Raw genomic sequence first — 21,812 nt, 5'->3', positions numbered from 1 at the left:
TGCGTGCTCTGATAACGGTCTGGTGTGGATTTTTGGGGGAACCCCACACCATTTTTTTTTTTTATTTTGGCACGGATTTCCCCTTAAAATTCAGGTCTGGTATGGATTTTTGGGGGGAACCCCACGCCATTTTTTTTTTTCTTCAATGACTTGCAATTACTTTTATGTGTATTGTCGGGACCGACAATTCATTAATAGCAGGCACTAGCGCTAGCACTTTTAAATGACTTTTTTTTCCTTTAGAAATGTCATTTTGCTCTCGCACTATTATAAACACGGGAAACACGTGCCACTTTACAGGCATACTATAGGCACCCCCCAGGTACAAAATTTAAAGGAATATTTCACTTTTATTGTTTCACTTTAAGCAAAACCGAAAAAACAGACGTTTTTAAAACTTTTTTTTGCATTGATACATGTCCCCTGGGGCAGGACCCGGGTCCCCAAACACTTTTTTTGACAATAACTTGCATATTAACCTTTAAAATTAGCACTTTAGATTTCTCCCATAGACTTTTAAAGGGTGTTCCGCGGCTTTTCGAAATTGCCGCGAACACCCCAAATTGTTCGCTGTTCGGCGAACGGGCGAACAGCCAATGTTCGAGTCAAACTCATTTTCGACTCGAACAGATAGCCCATCCCTAGTGCTGACTCACACATATATATAGGAGCATCCACAGAGCTCCTCTGCACCCGCCCCTGCCTTCTCACATCCCTGCCAGTTGACCAGGCTCCGTCCAGACGCTGGGGCCCCTTACAAGTGTATGGTCTGCACCTCCCTGATGGCGGCCCTGTTCTCTCCAAAAAATTCTCATGTAACTATTAACAGTCACGAGGCAGAAAGCACAGGAGAGTATCAGCTAACACAATTTCTGGCAAGCGCAGACGTTTTTTTTTTTTGCATTTATCAAATAGATAGAAAAGCAAAAAAGTTTTCAATGGTATAAGAGACGTTTAAAATACTCCTCCCCCCCCCCCCCCCCCCCACCTTGTACCTTCTGTCTTCAGGTCTTTTTTTAGAAGTTTTTTTTATTTTGTCACATAATTATTTGTAAAATTACAAATAATAAAAATTTGATAAAAAAAATACAACAAATACTCCCCTGCTATTTTTTAATTGCACTGGTGTTATGATATGTGGCTACTTAGAAAATTTGCTGAGCTTATTATTTATATTTTTCTTTGCAGGTAAAAGAACCGACAGCTCCTGATCCAGAGGAAGAACTACAGATCCAAGCAGCCTTGAGAAAAAGTAAAGAGGAATATGAAAAGGTATGTATTACATGTGTAGCGACCTCTAGTGTGCTACTAGTGTTGGTGTAGGTAAATTTAAAGGGGTTGTAAACCCTCGTGTTTTTTCACCTTAATGCATCCTATGCATTAAGGTGAAAAAACTTCTGGCAGTGACCGGCCCCCCAGCCCACCCCCCCCCCCCCGTTTTACTTACCTGAGCCCCTTCATTCACTCAGCAGAGGCGTGCTGTCCCTCTCTGCACAGGGTTTCGGCTCTTGATTGTATAGATTGATAGTAGCCCAGCCATTGGCTCCTGCTGCTGTCAATCAAATCCAATGACTCCGGTGCTGGGGGGTGGGGCCAAGTCCGACATTCATGTCTATGCACGCCGAATGATAGACTCGGGGGCGTGCCCGCAAGGTAACCCCCCAGGAGAGCTCTTCTCCTAGGGTGTTATCTGATTAGAGGAGGAGCTGCGAGAGCCGCTGAGGGACCCCAGAAGTCAATAATTGGGGCCACTCTGTGCAAAACGAGCTACACATTGGAGGTAAGCATGACATGTCATGACATAAAGCTTTACAATCACTTTAAGCTTATGACTCATGGTAAGTTATGTGAGTCTGTAACTGAGTCGGGTTACCGCAGTTCAGGCAGGATGGCTCTACAGAGGCAGGTCTCTGGTACCTCCCCCTGGATCTAGAAGGTGGTAGAAGCTTCTGGAAGTTAGTGAGCTGAGGACAGAAGGTTCTGATCTGCATACTTCAGGGAACTTGGCCAGCCGGAAGTTTGGCCCTCCTCCTCTTTCCCCTGCCGCCGAGCTATTCACAAAGCGCAGCGCAAGTGCAGTAGGGAACCAGCCGTGAAGCCACAAGGCCAAAATGGCGGCGGCAGCACCGGAGAGCCGAATCAAAAATCGGCTCTGGTGAAGACCCCACTGGATTCGTGAACAGTTAAGTGTCCTAATATTAAAAGTCAGCAGCTACAGTAGCTGCTGACTTAAAAACATTTCTGAAGGAGTCTGGAGCTCCTCTTTAAAGACTGATTGGTCCCAGGAAGGAGAACAGTCTGATCTTTTCTCTGTACATAGGAAGGAAGTTGTCCCCATCTGTTGTTTCAGTCAAGTTGGGCATGCCATAACCCCTCTACCCCATCCAAGTTATTACCCTTTAAAAAACAAGCCCAGGGAATGATTTCTTGTGTTCAGATGCAAGTGGAAAATGCGTGCAGGTATATTGAAGCCAGTTGCCAGCAGCCCCTGCGGGGGTAGTGCTACACATGGTCCAAACTACCTACCTCCAATCTTGCACTTTTTAGGTAGACCATCATTTTATGGAAATCTACCATTAGTGAATCTCATGGGCCGTGTTTTCTGGCCTCCTGTAGAAATTTCCTGTAGAGTTGCCTGGCTGCTAGTCTAATCATCTGGCTTTAGTACTTCAAGTCACTGACCCAAATCACCCAAATCTTCCTTGTTTTTTTCCTGGCAGTTTTCCTTTTAGGCGATTTGCTGAATGTGTTCCTTCATCCTGGCATGTCTCTAACAGAAACCTTCCTTCATTTAGGAGATGAGGTCACATCAAGGAGAGATATCAATAATTGAGAAGGCTCTGATGGAGACCCATCTGTCAACGGAGCCAGGGGAGCCGGAGATAGAAAAGAAAAAAGAGGTAATGCTCTGGACTGCAGATACTTTGGGGTTGATTTACTAAAGGCAAATAGACTGTGCACTCTGCAAGTGCAGTTGCTCCAGAGCTTTGTAAATGAGAAGAATCTCTGCTGACTTCCATCATCCAATCACGTGCAAGCAAAAATGCAGTTTATTTTATTTTCAATCCATGGGAATCTTTCTGTTGAGTGGTCCTGGTGTTTGACCAGCATTTGATCAGGTGCTGCAGCCAATGGCTGCAGCACAGATCAGTATTTTCGTGGGGGGGGGGGTCCCTGCTATCAGAATACAATATCGCGGTGGGGGAGGTTGCTTGTATGCAGTGCCGGGACAAGGTAATCTAAAGCCCAGGGCAAACATGCCAAACTGCACCCCCCATCCCCCTCCCAAGATATATGATCATTATGTGTCAGCAGAAATCTTCCCACAAAAAAAAATGAGCCCTAATAATCTGCATGCTTACCCCCTATGCATAAATTTCCCGTCCTCCCAGTACAAATTCACCCCTGCAGAAATCCCCCCTCCTAGCACAAATCATTGCACACCCCCCCCCCAATCCCCCAGTTCAAATGCCCTCCACCCCAAAAAAAATCATCCCACCCCAAGCAAAAATCCTCTACCCTTAAAATTTCCCACCCTAGTACATATCCCCCCCACACTAAAACCTCCCTCCCAGCACAAATACCCCTCAATCCCCCCTCCTAGCACAAATCTTCTTTCCCCCCTCTCAAAAAAATCCTCCTAAATCACCACTCTTAGCAACCCCCCCCCCCAAAATTAGAATAATATTTACCCCTTGCCACCCCCCAAATTCCACCTTCCAACACAAATCACCCCAATCTCCCTCCCACCTCACATGATACCACAGTGCCCGGGACACTGAAGCAAAGTATGCAGTAGGCATTCAACACACTAAGGCCCCTTTCACACGGGGCAGATCCGCTAAGCAGACTCTGCCAGCTCAGTGGGAGATCGCTCCTTTGATCCCCGCTGAGCCGGCGGATGACAGGTTCGTCTCCGCTCACTCTCCAGGGAGGGACCTGTCAGAGCTCCGCTCTACTCTATTGTAGATCCCCATTGCAGATCGGACTAAAGTGATCCGCCTGGCTGTTTTCATCCGATCCGCTGGACGGATGGCGAGCGATCACCATACGTCTGTTTTGAGCGGATCTTATTGGATAGGATGGCAGGCGGGTGTCAGAGGACACATCTCCGCTGACATCCCCCTGCCCCATAGAAGTCAATGGGTGGCCCGCCAAGATCCGCCTGCAAAACGGAAAGGCGGATCCGAGCGGGCTTATCGTGTGAAAGGGGCCTTGCAGGTGACAAACCTTTCGCTGGCATAGCTCTTCCAGAAAAAGACTGGAGGCACCACTAACCTGACTGGTCTCATAAATCTTTTGCAAGGTGACTTTTTTTTTGCTTGCAACAGATTCTCTTTAAAAATATTGGAGTTGATTTACTAAACAGACTGTGCACTTTGCAAGTGCAATTGATCCAGAACAGTAAATATGGAGAAGCTCTGTTGACTTCCATTATCCAATCATCTGCAAGATAACATGCTGTTTTTTTTTTCCTTGCATGTGATTGGGTATTCTTTGCAAATTGAAGCTTTACCTCATTTACTAAGCTCTGGGGTCTATTTGCCTTTAGTAAATCAACCCCATTGTTTCCATGTATAGTTTGTAATTATATATGTAAATAGAGACCGCCATATTTGCTCATTACACACTCTCTTTTTCCTGCTTTGAAGCACTACACACAAGTGTATTATTAAAAAATTCCCATCAACCTCGGAAGCTGCATGTTTATTCATTCTGTGAAATCGGGGCAAAATCGAATGTTCTCTGGCTATTTTCTCTGTAATTCAAATGTGTGAATGTGCAAAATACCTCAATATGGAGACTAGATGGTGCTGAGGAACTGATTTTCCATGATAGGCAGCTCCATCTAGTGGCCATAGTGGGGTATTTTCACATTCACAATCGAATTGCATAAAATATAGCCAGAGAACATTAGTTTTTCCCCCATTTGCACAGAACAAATTTACATATACAGTAATTTCAATGGATGAACAGCTATGCAAATAAAGGTCTTGAGTCCTACCTTTCCTTCACTTCCCTACCACTAAATTTGGCTGTTGGGAGTGAAAGAAAATAAGCAGTACTTCTAAGTATGGAGGGACGTGTGACACCATGTTTGCATGTTCTCCTTGAGCTTGCATGGAATTTTTTTTTCAGATTATCTGTGTTCTCCACTATAGCTGGATACACACTATACAACTTTTGTTATTCGATTTCCTTTAGATTTACCTTCAACTATGGTGCAAGGGACTGCATACAAACTGAAATGTTTAGGTTTAATCTCATATTATATAGTTTAGGTAAATCGAAAAAGGAAACATCTAGATGTAGCACCCCGGAGTTTAGGCAGGGTTGCTCCTCACAAATTTACTTGCCAGGAGTAGTTATCCTGGTTGATTGATAGAGATTCATTGATTTCTCCCTAAGTTTGGCCTTGTTGCACTTTTCTTTTCTACCACTAGGTGGCCGGGTGCTTGGTGGTACTAGATATGAGAAGGGCAACGCAAGGTCAGATTATGGGTATATGGGGTATCTTAGCTAATGGGCAGGGGTTTTCTTGAATCCCTTGGCCTGCTGGGAGAACCTATATATTTGGGTGGAGTCAGGTGATCGGTGCCATCTGGACGGCTGTCTGGGTGGACGTGTGTTGTATTTCCCGGGCTGCTAGGCCGGAGATGGGACCTATCCCGGGCACATCTGGCTGACAGGCTGTCTGAGGACCTATCCAGAAGCAAGAGAGAGCAGCACAGGGTTGGGACTGCGGCTTGCAGTCCATCCAACAGTGACGGTTCTGCCGAGGCGGAGAACCTGTCGTGGTCAGATGTAGTGGCGAAGCTGTCACCAGTAAGGGACTATCCACCTTATTACCAGGGACCACAGCGAGTAACTGCAGCAAGTACCAGAGCAGTATTATCACCAACCAAGGATGGTGAAGAATCGGGAAACTTCAGTGGGTATCAAGCCAGGGACCCAACCAGCGGAGGTGACGTTTTCAGAGCAGCCTTGTGTGTCAAGCCAGGGACCGAGCAGGCCAGTGGGGTGAAGCTTGAGAGGTATCTTGAGTGCCAAGCTAAGGACCCAGCAGAGGGGTGGGGTGACGCTTGAGGAAGATACCATTGCAAAAATTGGAGGAGCTCAAGGGATTCATTGGCAGTGAATCAGAGGGTCCAGCGAGAGACCGGGAGCTCAGTGGGCTGAAGAACTACAAGGAGTAATTGTAGTGAGAGTGAAAGAACACAACGCTTTGTGTTAGGAACTGTTAAAAAACTGTTGCCATAGGAGACAGCATTCCTGCACGTGCAGATGTGGCGCCTTGCTGGATGCCTTTCCCTGCATGGCTGTCCTCCTATTAAAGTCTCAGAGTCTGTCAATTAATCTTGCAACTACCTAAGGGTGTTCTGGCCATAACCCTCTCTCTCCCCAAAAAGGTTTGTTAAGAGAAATAAACTTTCTTTTGCATCCAAGAAGTGTCTGACGCCCAATAACATTAACTACTCTGCACCAAAAATGCCGCACAACCGATTACATACAGAAGGATGTCAGCTATCCGTGGCCCTGGAGGTTCTCATTAGATCAAAGGAGGCCTGGGACCTTGCTACATAAAGAAAATTGTATCATGTGTATCCAGCTTTACACTCCAAAAACATGCCGCTAGGGTAATTGGCTCCTATCTAAATCAGTATCAAACCTAGTATTTGTATGTATGTAAAATAGGGAGCTTAGATTGTAAGCTCCTTGAGGGCAGGGACTGGTTTCAATTTACAATACATGTAAAGTGCTGCATAAACTGTCAACACTACGTAAATGCCTGTAATAAATAAAATAAGTGCTTATCAGATGCTGCCTGGAAGTGGAACTACACTGTATTTGAGCACCACAAACCAAAAACACTATTTAATTTCCATCATTCAAAGCAAACTCAGCCATGCATTCATGTCTCCATACTTTATTTTGCTGATAAATCGTTTTGAAAAACACCTCCTGAGCATTTCTGGCTGCAGCCATCTTGGGTAAGGGCAGATGGTTCATGTAGCATTTACTTCCTGGAATACAGGTAGGAGGGTGCGCTTAGCTTAGCAACCCCCCTCCTTCCCTCCTGAAGACTCTTGGCAAGTATGACATCATTTGCCTAGGCATGGAAACCAAAAAGTAACTGACGAAATGTAAAAAAAAAAAGTTTAAAGCAAGTAAATATAACATACTTTCCTATCTATTTACTAATGCTAGCATCAAAAGGATTACAAATAATCAATGTTGACTGAGTGAGTGAAGTTCCGCTTTGACCTGCCATGCATGTGGTTGGAGTTGGGAACTTCAAAAGATGAGTCTGTTTTTAATGCACTCAGTACACAGTAGGGCTTTCATATTTTACAGAAAAATCCCAATTTAGATAGCACATGAGATTCTGTTTTGATTTGTTAATAACCTATGTTCATCTTCTTCTAGACACACATATCGGATCTGATTGATATATTTGGCCCACCTCAGTCATCTCCTTTAAATGCCTGGGATTCTCAACATACTAGTTCCTTTCCATCAGCAAGCACAGGCCCTTTGTTTCCAGCCTGGGGACCAGCAAGTAAGTGATCTCTAAAACTGTCTGAAAGGAACCAAGTTTTTTTAAATTGGAACGTGGCTAGGAGTGATTTTAAACAGCCTGATATTTATCTAACAATGGTCTTGATCTGAAAGTGTCAGTCCACCCAAAGCTGTTATTTTAGTACTTGTTAGATGTTGGAGAGGTAAACCCCCTGACAGTTCCTTAGACATCACTGGGACTCTAATGGTGAGATCAATTATGAGCGACCCCCACCATCCCTGCTGGATTTATATTTATTTTATATTATGAAGGTGGGCGTGAACACCCAAAAGTCTCAGGTCATCAAGAATAGGGATGAGGTTGGGTTCGACTCTGGGTTGGTTCTCAATCCAGGTGTCTTTGACCACGTGGCCATATTGGGTCAATGATGTCACAAGCCTCCCTGCTCCATTTGTGTGTGTGCAGTTGCAGGGTACACAATGGGGAGGGGAAGCTCATGGCATCATTGACCACATGGACATATTAGATCAATGTTATTGACCATATGGCCATATTATGTCAATGTCATTGACTACATGGCCATTATTAGATCAATGTCATTGACCTAATATGGCCATATATTAGGCCAATAATGTCACAAGCATTCATGCTCCTTTGTGTGTGTAGTTGGTAGTACACCAAGGGGAGGGGATGCTCACAGCATCATTAACCTAATATGGTCATTGGTCACATGGCAATGTCATTGACCACATGGCCATATTAAGTCAATGTCTTGGACCACATGGCCATGTTAGATCAATGTCACTGACCACATAGGCATATTAGGTCAATATTATTGACCACATGGCCATGTTAGATCAATGTAATTGACCACATGGTCATATTAGGTCAATGTTATTGACCATATGGCCATTTTAGGTCAATGTTATTGACCATATAGTTACATAGTAACTATATGTAATTTGACCATATTAGGTCAATGTCATTGACCACATGGCCACATTAGGTCAATGTTATTGACCATATGGCCATATTAGGTTAGTGTCATTGACTTTGTGTCCATATTAGACCAATGATATTGACAAAAGATGTCAATAAGATTGACGTAATGTAATCTGACCTAATATGGTTATGTGGCCATATTAGGTCAATTATGTAACAAGCATCTCCACCCCTTTGTGTACATGCAGCTGCAGGGTGGGGGATATCCTGGCCGCAACCCATTGGCCCAGGAATGGCAACTTCTTTCTAGGTTCAACCAAAACCAAGCTCCACCCATATGTAAAATATCACATTTGGATGGCCTGACCTTTTAAGCAACACTTGCGACTCCAGAGCTCCATAAATATGGTCTTACTTTGCAGATATTGATTAGACAGGTGATATATGAGAAGAGTAGATGAACATAACATGTGCAAGTTAGGGATAGAGGTTGCCAATTTTATGTTAAAGCATGTATAGCCTTCAGAAAGAAACTCCAAACAATACAGATCTTTTCATTTCAAGTGGAGTGGGGTAGGGCTCATTGATCCAAGAGCCTGTTATGGCCATGCCAGGTATAGGGTTCCACTAAACATCTGGTAGAATAATCATACTCTGCTCCACTCCACCCAGCATGGAGATAAATGGTTTGCCCAGAGCTGACAATATATCAGCCTTGTGTAAAGCGCTAAAGAAAAACAATGTTTCTGCCAAATATCCGATGAATAATACATAGCTGGAAACAATAGCTCTTTTATGGAACAGAAGGTAACTTGAAAGTGTTGGAGAAAATACTCACCGTCTTTTCAAAGTGCTGAAATAAATGGGTAAATATTATGTAATTATATAAGTGTAATAACCATAAACCATTCTGTCACGTAAGACAAAGCTTTGTAATCATTCTTTCAGATCAGAATTCTAGTACCTCTCCCCTGCCCTGGGATGCCCCTCACAGCACTCAGTTAAGAGCGGATAACGCAAGTCAGAGCATCATCTTTAGCTGCGATTCGCCGTCAAGCTGGCAGGAGCCTCAGGTACCCAAAAGCCCTCCACCCGATCCTTGGGGGGACAGGCAGAAAGGTGAGACTGATTATAATATTTACATTCAGTGTAGATATTTGTATAAAGTGGTTGTCCATTTCTTCTGGTGCGGTACGCTCACCATTGGGCCAGCAAAAGGCTCATTTCCACCATTCATCCTGAATGGGCTGCATAACATGGATGTAGCATCCTTGTCTTAAACACAGCTGCTGTTTTTAAATTGAGTTGTGCTAGGTGGTAACTAGCCTGGCTAATTTGTAGTCTTTGATCAAATGGGTTTCTCCTAATCTTGGGTTTAACTGTGATTTCTCTCTTTTGTCAATAGGTGGCACTACCTTTGGCATTAGTATTATGAATTACAGTGAATTCGGGTTATGAGTGACTCTATTTATTTGGAGAGAGACGGGTGATCAGGGTTCTTTCCTCCCGGGCTGCGGCCTGGGTGGGTGTGTATGGAGCAGCATCTGAGGTGTAGGCCTGAAGCCTGAGGCCTAACCATGTGTAAAGAGGGGGAGGGGAGCCTGATCATTGCCGGGAAGCAAGGTAGAGAAAGAGAGGGACAACCACTCTTGTTGTGGAAGGCAGGTATAAAGTGATGGAATTCTGAAGGAGTACCAGAGCAGACGCTTCATCAGCCGGGGACTGTGAAGTAGTTGGGAAAGCTTCAGTAGAGACTCATCCAAGAATACAGTATAGCGGCAGGGGCGTAACTAGAAATAGCAGGGCCCCATAGCAAAATGTTGTATGGGGCCCCCTTGCAAACAGCCCCCCCCCCCCACAGCTGCCCTAGTGTCAATGCAGCGTGACCTGTGCCACATATAGCATGACCTGTGCCCAATGCAGCGTGACCTGTGCCCAATGTGCAGCATGACCTGTGCCCAATGCAGCGTGACCTGTGCCCAGTGGAGCGTGACCTGTGCCCAGTGGAGCCTGACCTGTGCCCAATGCAGCGTGACCTGTGCCCCATACAGCGTGACCTGTGCCCAATGCAGTGTGACCTGTGCCCAATGCAGCGTGACCTATGCCCAATGCAGCGTGACCTGTGCCCAATGCAGCGTGACCTATGCCCAATGCAGCGTGACCTGTGCCCCATACAATGTGACTTGTGCCCCATACAGCGTGTCTGTGCCCCATACAGCATGACCTGTGCCCCATACAGCGTGACCTGTGCCCCATACAGCGTGACCTGTGCCCAATGCAGCATGACCTGTGCCCAATGCAGCGTGACCTGTGCCCCATACAGCGTGACCTGTGCCCAATGCAGCGTGACCTGTGCCCCATACAGCGTGACCTGTGCCCCATACAACGTGACCTGTGCCCCATACAACGTGACCTGTGCCCAATGCCGCATGACCTGTGCCCAATGCAGCGTGACCTGTGCCCCATACAGTGTGACCTGTGCCCCATACAGCTTGACCTGTGCCCAATGCAGCGTGATCTGTGCCCAATACAGCGTTGTCTGTGCCCAATACAGCCTGGTCTGCCTGTGCCCCATACAGCCTCACCTGTGCACAGGAAGAGGCAAGCCACCCGGATCAGCAGAGAGCGGGATTGCCCGCTGTAATAGCTTTCATTTGAATTTCCCGTCTTCCCCAGACTCATCGTCACATAGCCCCACCTGTTGGCCTGACGCCTTTGATGACGTCACATGTCCCGCATTGGATTGGCGTTCTGTCTATCAAAGGCGCCGGGCCAAGAGGTGGAGCTATGTGACGTGAGCCCCGGGAACACTGGAAGTTCTAATGAAAACTATTACATTCGGCAATTCAGCTCTCTGCTGATCCGGGTGGCTTGCCTCTTCCTCTGCATAGGTGAGGTTGTATGGGGCACAGGCAGACCAGGCTGTATTGGGCACAGGCAACGCTGTATTGGGCACAGGTCATGTTGCATTGGGCACAGGTCACAGCTTGCCTCTTCCTCTCCTCTCTCTTCCCCTGGCTGGGAGACTGTGCCGGCGGTGCTCTCATCCTCACTGGGCCCCACTTGGCTGCGGGCCCCATAGCGCCTGCATGGGTCGCTATGGTGGTAGTTACGCCCCTGTATAGCGGGTATCTTTGAGTCCGAGGAACCCAGCAGATAGCTGTGGGTAAAACTTGAAGAATACAGCGGGTAGCTGTGAGCTAAGCTTGAAGAGTCGAGGGGGTAGCTGTGAGCTAAGCTTGAGCATCTACAGTGGGATACTGTGAGTAAAGTTGTTTCTATAGGAGACAGCAGTTGCTACGAAATATAGATTGCTGCATTCAGCTTAAAAGCCCTTTTCTGTATTGCTGTTTGCCTGGTTTTATTTTTGTCCAAGGAGTCTGCCAAGTTGCTATTGCATTTGCCTAAGGGTGTCCTGTGCCCAACCCCTCTCTCCCCTGTTTCTGTTAAGATAAAAAAATTCTCTTTGTTCATTTTTCAAAGTGACTGGCGCCCATCTTTCCATCTTGCACTACACCCACCATGCCTAGTAATCTGCATCCTTCGGAGAAATGTCAGCAGTCCCTGACTCTGGGGATCACCACCAGGCCTCTGGAGGTCGGGGAGAGCGCTACATGGAGCACTACAATATGCATCAATGGAGGAGATTGCACACTGCAGTGCACTACATTGTGGTGTAAATGGGCCCTTACTGCAAAGTTCAGGCCCTATCTCTCTGAGATCTCTGCACTGGGATTCCGGTTCTGCACACCTGCTCTGCCCATTTTGGGGGTTTGGGGGGGCTTCACACCATACCTGCTGGATTTTTGTTTATCTATTTTATATCATGGAAAATGTAACAGGAGCTGGGACACACAAAGGTGGTGGTGGTGTGGGGGCAACACCCAAAACTCCCAGGTGGCCAGAAGTGGAGTTGGGGATTGTGGAAGGGAGGACCCACTGTTGGAGTATCCAACAGATTACAATCCGGGGGTTGACTCAGGCCACAAAGATCCACAAATTGTCACTTTTGTGTGAACTGACCCTTTAAAATACTAATTAATCTTAAACTGGCCATAGCCGGCTGTACGAAAAAAAAACAAGTGATTTATCATATTCTGACAGAGGGACTCTCCCTGTCAGAATACACTGATCAGTGGCTGTAGCCACTGATTGAGAAAACATTTCCAATATTCTCATTCAACAGAAGTCAATCTAATGATCAACTTCTGTCAAATAAGGATGGCCATACATGGATCGAAATTTGGCCAGTCCCTGCTGAACTGACCGAATTTTCGATCCATCTATGGCCAGCTTTGGTTTACTGTCTCGTAGAATTCTTATTGATTGCTTTCAAATATTTTTTTTTTCTTTTTTTAAGACATCCTTTTCTGTGTGTTTTTGGACTCTTCTTGATTTAAACCTTTCCTATATTCCAGCCAAACCGAAAAGTGATTGATTGGTTCAACAGGTCAAAGTTTTGCTTTTTTAAATTTTTTATAGGTTCACATGAAGCCATATATGATTTATTTGCACCACCTGCACCTACCAAGGATGCCCAATCACCATCCTCCATCAAGACAGATAACTCTTTTGGTAAGATGATGTTACCATATATGCAGTGCTGAGTTTCCTTACAGAGATCTACTGTAAACCCAAGAACAAAATGTAGTATGTTGCAGCTTACCAGTTTTCATATGTGGTTGGTGCTGGGGATGAGCTCTATCTGTGGTTGGTGATGGGGATGAGCTCTATATGTGGTTGGTGCTAGGGATGAGCTCTATATGTGGTTGGTGCTAGGGATGAGCTCTATATGTGGTTGGTGCTGGGGATGAGCTCTATATGTGGTTGGTGCTGGGGATGAGCTCTATATGTGGTTGGTGCTGGGGATGAGCTCTATATGCGGTTGGTGCTAGGGATGAGCTCTATATGCGGTTGGTGCTGGGGATGAGCTCTATATGTGGTTGGTGCTGGGGATGAGCTCTATATGTGGTTAGTGCTGGGGATGAGGCCTATATGTAGTTGGTGCTGGGGATGAGCTCTATATGTGGTTGGTGATGGGGATGAGGTCTATATGTGGTTGGTGCTGGGGAGTGGTTGGTGCTAGGGAGTGGTTGGTGCTAGGGATGAGGTCTATATGTGGTTGGTTCTAGGGATGAGCTCTGGGCTCTATATGTGGTTGGTGCTGGGGATGAGCTCTATATGTGGTTGGTTATAGGGATGAGCTCTATATGTAGTTGGTGCTGGGGATGAGCTCTATATGTGGTTGGTTCTAGGGATGAGCTCTGAGCTCTATATGCGGTTGGTGCTGGGGATGAGCTCTATATGCGGTTGGTGCTGGGGATGAGCTCTATATGTAGTTGGTGCTGGGGATGAGGTCTATATGTAGTTGGTGTGGGGATGAGCTCTATATGTGGTTGGTGCTGGGGATGAGGTCTATATGTAGTTGGTGCTGGGGATGAGGTCTATATGTGGTTGGTGCTGGGGAGTGGTTGGTGCTAGGGAGTGGTTGGTGCTAGGGATGAGGTCTATACGTGGTTGGTTCTAGGGATGAGCTCTATATGTAGTTGGTGCTGGGGATGAGCTCTATATGTGGTTGGTGCTGGGGATGAGCTCTATATGTGGTTGGTGCTGGGGATGAGGTCTATATGTAGTTGGTGCTGGGGAGTGGTTGGTGCTAGGGATGAGGTCTATATGTGGTTGGTTCTAGGGATGAGCTCTGGGCTCTATATGTGGTTGGTGCTGGGGATGAGCTCTATATGTGGTTGGTTATAGGGATGAGCTCTATATGTAGTTGGTGCTGGGGATGAGCTCTATATGTGGTTGGTGCTAGGGATGAGCTCTATATGTGGTTGGTTATAGGGATGAGCTCTATATGTGGTTGGTTATAGGGATGAGCTCTATATGTAGTTGGTGCTGGGGATGAGCTCTATATGTGGTTGGTTATAGGGATGAGCTCTATATGTGGTTGGTTATAGGGATGAGCTCTATATGTGGTTGGTTATAGGGATGAGCTCTATATGTGGTTGGTTATAGGGATGAGCTCTATATGTGGTTGGTTATAGGGATGAGCTCTATATGTGGTTGGGAAGTTTGGCAAATTTCTGAACTAAATGGGTGTCTGGCCCAGCCTGAACCTCCGATTGTAAAGGGAAGTGAAACATTAGCAGCAGTATTATTTCATCTGATAAATATGACCGTTTCCCATTTAGGGATCCTGGTTGTTAGGAAACTGGCGGCTTCCAGCCCCCTAACAACCAGTGATGTACCCCGCCCTGCTCATTCAGGTGTTGGTGAGGGATTCTGAGCTTTAAAGAGGGAAGCTCACATTATAAATAAGGGGGCTCCTAGATACCGCCGTCCACATGAGTGAATAAGGGATACATAGTCAACCTACTGATTAAAAAAAAATGTATGTAGAATATATAGATACACTTTTTAAAGACAGTTTTTTGGGGCTGATTGGCATGCTGCCAGTCTGCTCTGCATTTTATGGATAGCTATTCCTGATACTCTGGAAAGTCCCTTGTATTTCTTTGGGTGTCCTCCAGCATCTTATTGGGATTCCCCCAACAATACACATCACTTAGGTGTGTTCTTGGACCCAATGCAACAATTCTAGAGTTCACTTAGATAGAGCACCACCTGCTGGTGAGATCAAATAGTGCTGTACATCATGAATTTGTATACCAAAAACAGCAGGATTGGCACTAATGTTTACAAAGGGGGTTGTGGGAAGTAGAAACTCCCACAAAAGAAATATATATGATATAGTACTTCTCTATAGTGGTGGAGAGGAGAGGGATGATCTGGATAAATTAGGATCTTCCCAGGCAGGAGATATAATCACAATTTGAAAATGCAAGAAAGATGAGAAAGTCACATTAAAAAATAATTTCATGAATTAGAGGGGTCTATTTAAAAAAACAATTGCTGGGCAATGAGGTAGATTTACTAAACTTGGTGCACACAGAATCTGGTACAGTTGTTCATAGTAACCAATCAGATTCTATGTTTTGTTGTCAAAGCTTAAATAGCTACTCCACTTTTGTTGAGGAAAAAAAACATTCCCCTCTAGTGATCTATGTACATTGCAGGGATTTTAGCAAACTTTGTTGCAGATTCCTACCTTTTGTTATTCTGAAGAAATCCCTGTGTGTTTTTCTGTGTCCATGTGGGAAAGTGAGTGGAATGGGAGTGGATTCATAATAATCAATCAGCTGTGGCACCTGCAGGGAACTAATGTGGAAAGCTGCTGGGCCTGAATCCCTTTAGATGTGATTTCTTATTGGGAGTATCTCACCAATAATGACATTTTGGTTGCAGGGGATGCCTGAAATAAGGTTTGTATCTTAGTGCAGACTTCTGGGAAAATCAGTGAGCCAATCACACAAGCAGGAAATTATTTTTTGGGATGGCGTTCTGTACACAGAACACCTCCAGATTGCCATATTGCATTACATTTTCAGAAAATTACAGTGCCTGCAGATCGAAAAGGAAAGGTAATTTTTAACCACTTCCCGCCCGCCCTATGGAGGATTGACGTCCGGGAAGTGGTTCTGTTATCCTGACTGGACGTCATATGACGTCCAGCAGGATAACATGCCGCAGAGCGCCCCCGGGGGTGCGCATCGCGGCGATCGGTGGAGCGGTGTGTCAGTCTGACACACCGCTCCACCGATCTTGGTAAAGAGCCTCCGGCGGAGGCTCTTTACCACGTGATCAGCCGTGTCCAATCACGGCTGATCACGCTGTCAATAGGAAGAGCCGTTGATCGGCTCTTCCTCACTCGCGTCTGACAGACGCGAGTAGAGGAGAGCCAATCGGCGGCTCTCCTGGCAGGGGGGGTCTGCGCTGATTGTTTATCAGCGCAGCCCCCCCGCAGATCACCACACTGGACCACCAGGGATCGCCACTAGGACCACCAGGGAAGGGGCAATATGTGGATGGCCAGGTATGTACCCCATGGCCATCCACATGTGCCCAGTGTGGGGCATCACTGCAAACAAGCAGTGCCATCAGTGCCACCCATCAGTGTCCATTCATGCCACCCATCAGTGCCCATCTATCAGTGCCCATCCGTGCCCATCTGTGCCAACTATCAGTGCCACCCATAAGTAACCATCAATGCCACCTACGAGTGCCTATCAATGCCACCTATGAGTGCCCATCAGTGCCGCCTATAAGTGCCCATCCATGCCACCTATGAGTGCCCATCAGTGCCGCATACCAGTGCCACCTATCAGTGCCCATCAGTGCCGCCTATCAGTGCCCATCATCAGTGCCCATCAGTGCCACCTCATCAGTGCCACCTCATTGGTGCCACCTCATCGGTGCCCGTCAGTGCCCGTCAGTGCAGCCATATCAGTGCCCGTCATTGAAGAAGAAAATGTACTTATTTACAAAAAGTTTTAACAGAAACAAAGAAAAACTTGTTTTTTTTCAAAATTTTCGGTCTTTTTTTATTTGTTGCGCAAAAAATAAAAACCGCAGAGGTGATCAAATACCACCAAAAGAAAGCTCTATTTGTGGGAACAAAATGATAAAAAATTTGTTTGGGTACAGTGTAGCATGACCGCGCAATCGTCATTCAAATTGCGACAGAGCTGAAAGCTGAAAATTGGTCTGGGCGGGAAGGTGTCTAAGTGCCTGGTATTGAAGTGGTTAATAACATTAATTTACAATATGATTTGCATTGCAATTGTATACGCTATATTAATTTTTCTTTCTTTGCTATTTTTTTTTCCAATGAAAGTGGAGTTACCCTTTAACTACTTCAGCCCCGGAAGATTTTACCCCCTTCCTGACCAGAGCACTTTTTGCGATACGACACTGTGTCTCTTTAACTGACAATTGTGCGGTCGTGCGACGTTGCACCCAAACAAAATTTATGTCCTTTTTTTCCCCACAAATAGAGCTTTCTTTTGGTGGTATTTGGTCACCTCTGCGTTTTTTATTTTTTTTGCTATAAACAAAAAAAGGGCGACAATTTTGAAAAAAAAGCAATATTTTTTACTTTTTGCTATAATAAATATCCCCCAAAAATATATAAAAAAATGAATTTATTTCTCAGTTTAGGCCAATATGTATTCTTCTACATATTTTTGGTAAAAAAAAATCACAATAAGCGCATATTGATTGGTTTGAGCAAAAGTTATAGCGTCTACAAAATAGGGAATAGATTTATGGCATTTTTATAATTTTTTTTTATTTTTTTATTAGTAATGGCGGCAATCTGCAATTTTTATCATTACTGCGACATTATGGCAGACACATCGGACACTTTTTACACTATTTTGGGACCATTGGCATTTATACTGCGATCAGTGCTATAAAAATGCATTGATTACTGTATAAATGACACTGGCAGGGAAGGGGTTAAACACTAGGGGGGCGATCAAGGGGTTAAGTTTGTCCTAGGGAGTGATTTTAACTGTAGGGGGGATGGGCTACAACTCACATGACATCGATGACAGGGAGCAGTGATCTTTGTCATGTCACTAGGCAGAACAGGGAAGTGCCTTGTTTACATAGGCATCTCCCCATTCTTCCCCCTCGTGACACGATCGCGGGACACTGGCGGACATCGAGTCCGCGGGACCCGCGGGCACGGTCACGGAGTACGCGGCAGGCGCGCACGAGCCCACAATGCCGCGTCTTAAAGGGGACGCACCTGTACGCCCATTTGCGCAGCCGTGCCATTATGCCGACGTATATCATGGTGCACTGGTCGACAAGCATTTAGTTAAACAATCTGATGTTAGAAACTGGGTGCACCAGTTTTAGTAAAACTCCCCCCACATCACATGCATTTGCTCCGCCATCATGAATTCTCACTGTATTTTGACTAATTTGTGTATTTCCTATTATTGTCAGCTCCATCTAGTGGCCATAATGTGATATTTCCTGAAATACCTTAATGGTGAATATACCGCATTATGAACACTAAATGGAGCTAATAATCATAGGAAATAAATGAATTAGGCTAAACATGGTTGTGGTTTATGCTTGTGACATTTGTCCAGTGAATTATTTATAAATAGATCACAAATTGTATACGCACTTAAATACAGTTACATTTTCCTAAGGCAGCTTATTTTTTTGTTTTCCATTCTAGTGCCTTATTTGTAAAAAGTTCCATATTTTTCTTGCAGAACTGGACTTTTTTGGAGACTCTGAACACAGCACTAAACCAGCCACTCATAGTCCAGATCTAAAATCTGAAGATCCTAACCTTGACTCTAAACCTCGCTCAAACACTCCCGAGTTGTTCTTGGAACCAGCTGCTCGAACCTTGGTCAACCTAGAGAGCCTGGTCTCTTACAGCTCTCCTGTCAAAACCAAAAACCCTTTTGCATCTGGTGGGTAAACATGAACCAAAGTACGAGATGATGCAAAAGAAAGTAAAGTAGAAAACTTTGAGTCTAACTCTATCTCTTCTTATTTTTAGGTGTAAGTGCTCCACCCGCCTCCAACCCATTCCAACATGGAGACCTGAGGCCTTCTCTGAACCAAATGAGGGCTGCCTCTCCTGTGCCGAACACTACTGCAGCATTGCCACCCATGCCAGTGCCTGGTCTTATGCCAATGAACACAATGGAACTTGGGGTTAACAGCTTAAGGACCCTGCCACCGATGCCTGGATTTCCAGTGCCAACCAACGTCCCGATGCCGCTACAGCCTTACCCCGCTTTTGTCCCTCTAAACCCCATGATGGGTTACCCCTACGCTCCAATTCCTCAACCAATAGTTCCAACGTCTTCCCCTCCACAAACCGGAACCAATCCTTTCCTCTGATTGGCTAAGGCAGGCCCCCCGTATCCGATTTACAAATAAGCTTGTCCCTTGCTGTGCTGCACGTATGACTTTCTCTTTCCAGGCAAAGCTAAAATGCAATAATTCTCTGTAATTACATTGTGCCAAATCATCAAACAAGGTATTTCCAACAGAAACAAATTATTTTTTGGCGCTGGAGTTGCGACTTTAATTATTTCTAAAATGATGAGGTCATTATCTGGTATATCACTTTTTAATGAGTCATAATTATGAATATAGGTCATCGCTAAGTGGAACAGAATGTTTTAGAGCAATGAGATTTAGGGTAACAATAGTTAGCTGTCAAAATGCTATTATTACAAAGTTTATTAAGAGTATTGCTGAATCACAGCCGCCACCAGTCTGCAGGGGTCTGGCTTTGTATTGCTATGGCTTTGTGCACAACACTCCCCTGTCTCTCCGCATTTAACCTCTTCCCCGCCACATAGAGCATATATGTGATGTTGGCAAGAAAGGTGGGCTCTGATGCCCAGTGGCAGCACATATGCTTCAATGAGGTTGTGTACTGAGAGCGCTCCCAACAAAGTGGACTTTAATATCCAGGAAGGAGCATGGGTTCGGTATCATGTGACTGCTGTGATTGGCTTGCACAGTGATCACATGATCAGGAGCTCATCCCGCTGGCTCCCAATCAGAAGCCTTAACCAACAGCTCTTGGTCAAGGCTTCTGATTGGGAGCCAGCGGGACGAGCTCCTGATCATGTGATCACTGTGCAAGCCAATCACAGCAGTCACATGATACCGAACCCATGCTCCTCCCTGGATATTAAAGTCCACTTCAAGGGTGGCATTAAAGTGGTTGTAAACATCTGAAATGAAAAATGAACAAAGCATACTGTATCCCTCTATAGTGTGTACTTGCTTTGATCCAAAGCACCTGAAAGTGTTGCCAACCGTCAGTTTTTTTTTACTGGCAGCCAGTAAAAAAACTGGCACATTTCTTCTGCTGGTAAATGGCAGTGACAGGAAAAGGTTGCCAGATAAAAATATGGCTGTGACGCTCGGGTCGGAACTGCACATGAGCAGTTCCAGTCCAGAGCCAGCTGAGACTATCCGGGAGCCTGCTACATTGTGTTCGGCCGGTGCCGGTGGGGGCCGGGTCTGGCGGAGGTGGCGCCTGAGCGTGTCGTGTGATGTCATGGTGCAACGGAGCCGAGCGGAGTGGCTGGAACTTCGCGTGTGGGCCTGCGGGACATGAGCAAGGCAAGCCGTGAGTGGGACTGTCAGTGCTGTTTGGACTGGAGTGGACTAGAGGGACCACCTGACCTGGAGAGAGACTGTCACTGTCCTGCCCCTGAGCGTCTTACTCACTATATCAAAAGTAAAACAAGAAATTTTTTTTTTTTTTGCCTTAATATCTACCTAAAATCACATTGCTAATTGCATATTGTACTTGTTTGTAGCCTAAATACTTAAATTTTCACTTAAAACTGTCATTTTGTAACTGTTGGAAATGGCAGTAAGAACTTGGCAGTGCCAGTAAGTTTTGGGTGTCGTGTCAGTAAATTTCAATCTGGTGGGTTGGCAACAGTGGCACCTGGTGTGATTTCTGCCTGCTCTTTAACTCCTGCATCCTCTGCATGAGTCACCTCTGATATCCAGGGGGGGGGGGAGCGGAGTGGTGCACCAGTACACATAAGGTGATTGACAGCCTCGGTTGTGCATGTTTCCCTATGAGACTGTGTAAAGGGAGTCCATTCCCTCCACTCAGGTCTCAGATTACATTTAGCTCTATGCTATGCCGTGTGTGATGTCAGATCCCCCCCCCCCCCCCTCTCCTACCTTTTGAAGCTTGGAAAAATCGTGTAAATTTGTAAATTCTGGACTTTGAACAGATGTAAAGCAGAGAGGTAAACAGGTACAACTTATATAGGAGGATTTGTTTCATCTCTGTGTATCACCTGATGCCAGGCACTTCATTGGGTATATGTAAGGGTTTACAACCACTTTAAGGGGTTAAAGTTGAATGCCAGGCAAGCAGCTAAACATGCTATTAAGATAAATTTGTTGTTACTGTTTTACCTCCCTAAGGCATTCTAGTGCTGTACAGCCAGATTTGTGATCAAGGCATCCTGAAGTACAACCAGATCCTCAACCTTCACTGCAGTAGCAGCAGCACAGCCTGGTCTAGAACACGCCCCCCCCCCCAGCTTGGTGATTAGACCGTTCAGGAGCAGCAGGACGCTGTTCCGCCATTACTCTGCTCTGTTCTCTTGTCAGCGTGTTTACTGCTAGCACTACAGCAGATCCTGATGGGCTGCAAGCATCGGCGCTCCCTATTCATCAGTGTAAGGTATTAAAAGAAAATCTGATGTTAAGAAGTTGTATTAAAAATACATATATTTTTTAAATAATAACATAACTGTGCTAATTGTTTTTATATATCTGCCATTTGGCTTTAAAAGAAAGCTCCAGGTAAATATCAGTGTCGCAAATAAACAATTTATAAAACAGCCACTCTTCTGTGTTGGGAATTTATTCTCAGATAAATGGGAGAGGGTAGTGGGGCCTTACTTTGTCTCCTATTATTCCC

At 45.4% G+C, this 21,812-nt stretch overlaps 1 protein-coding gene across 2 annotated transcripts in view; it reads left to right on the top strand.

The window, feature by feature from the left end:
* The window catches only part of EPN3 (epsin 3), a 70,715-nt gene extending 51,298 nt beyond the window's left edge, over positions 1-19,417 (top strand). Inside the window, exons 4-10 of one of the 2 annotated variants that reach the window (XM_073606664.1) lie at positions 1,189-1,272; positions 2,796-2,900; positions 7,429-7,561; positions 9,413-9,583; positions 12,947-13,039; positions 18,598-18,804; positions 18,894-19,417. In XM_073606664.1, coding sequence (XP_073462765.1) covers positions 1,189-1,272; positions 2,796-2,900; positions 7,429-7,561; positions 9,413-9,583; positions 12,947-13,039; positions 18,598-18,804; positions 18,894-19,240 — 1,140 coding nt within the window. In that variant the 3' untranslated portion in view covers positions 19,241-19,417. The remainder of the gene's footprint in view (positions 1-1,188; positions 1,273-2,795; positions 2,901-7,428; positions 7,562-9,412; positions 9,584-12,946; positions 13,040-18,597; positions 18,805-18,893) is intronic. The other variant, XM_073606665.1, reaches the window with a different exon arrangement.
* The last annotated feature ends 2,395 nt before the right edge of the window (positions 19,418-21,812 follow it).

This window comes from Aquarana catesbeiana, linkage group LG12, assembly GCF_042186555.1.
Source record: "Aquarana catesbeiana isolate 2022-GZ linkage group LG12, ASM4218655v1, whole genome shotgun sequence".
NCBI classification, from domain to species: domain Eukaryota; kingdom Metazoa; phylum Chordata; class Amphibia; order Anura; family Ranidae; genus Aquarana; species Aquarana catesbeiana.
This window is presented reverse-complemented; position numbering and strand designations above follow the sequence as displayed.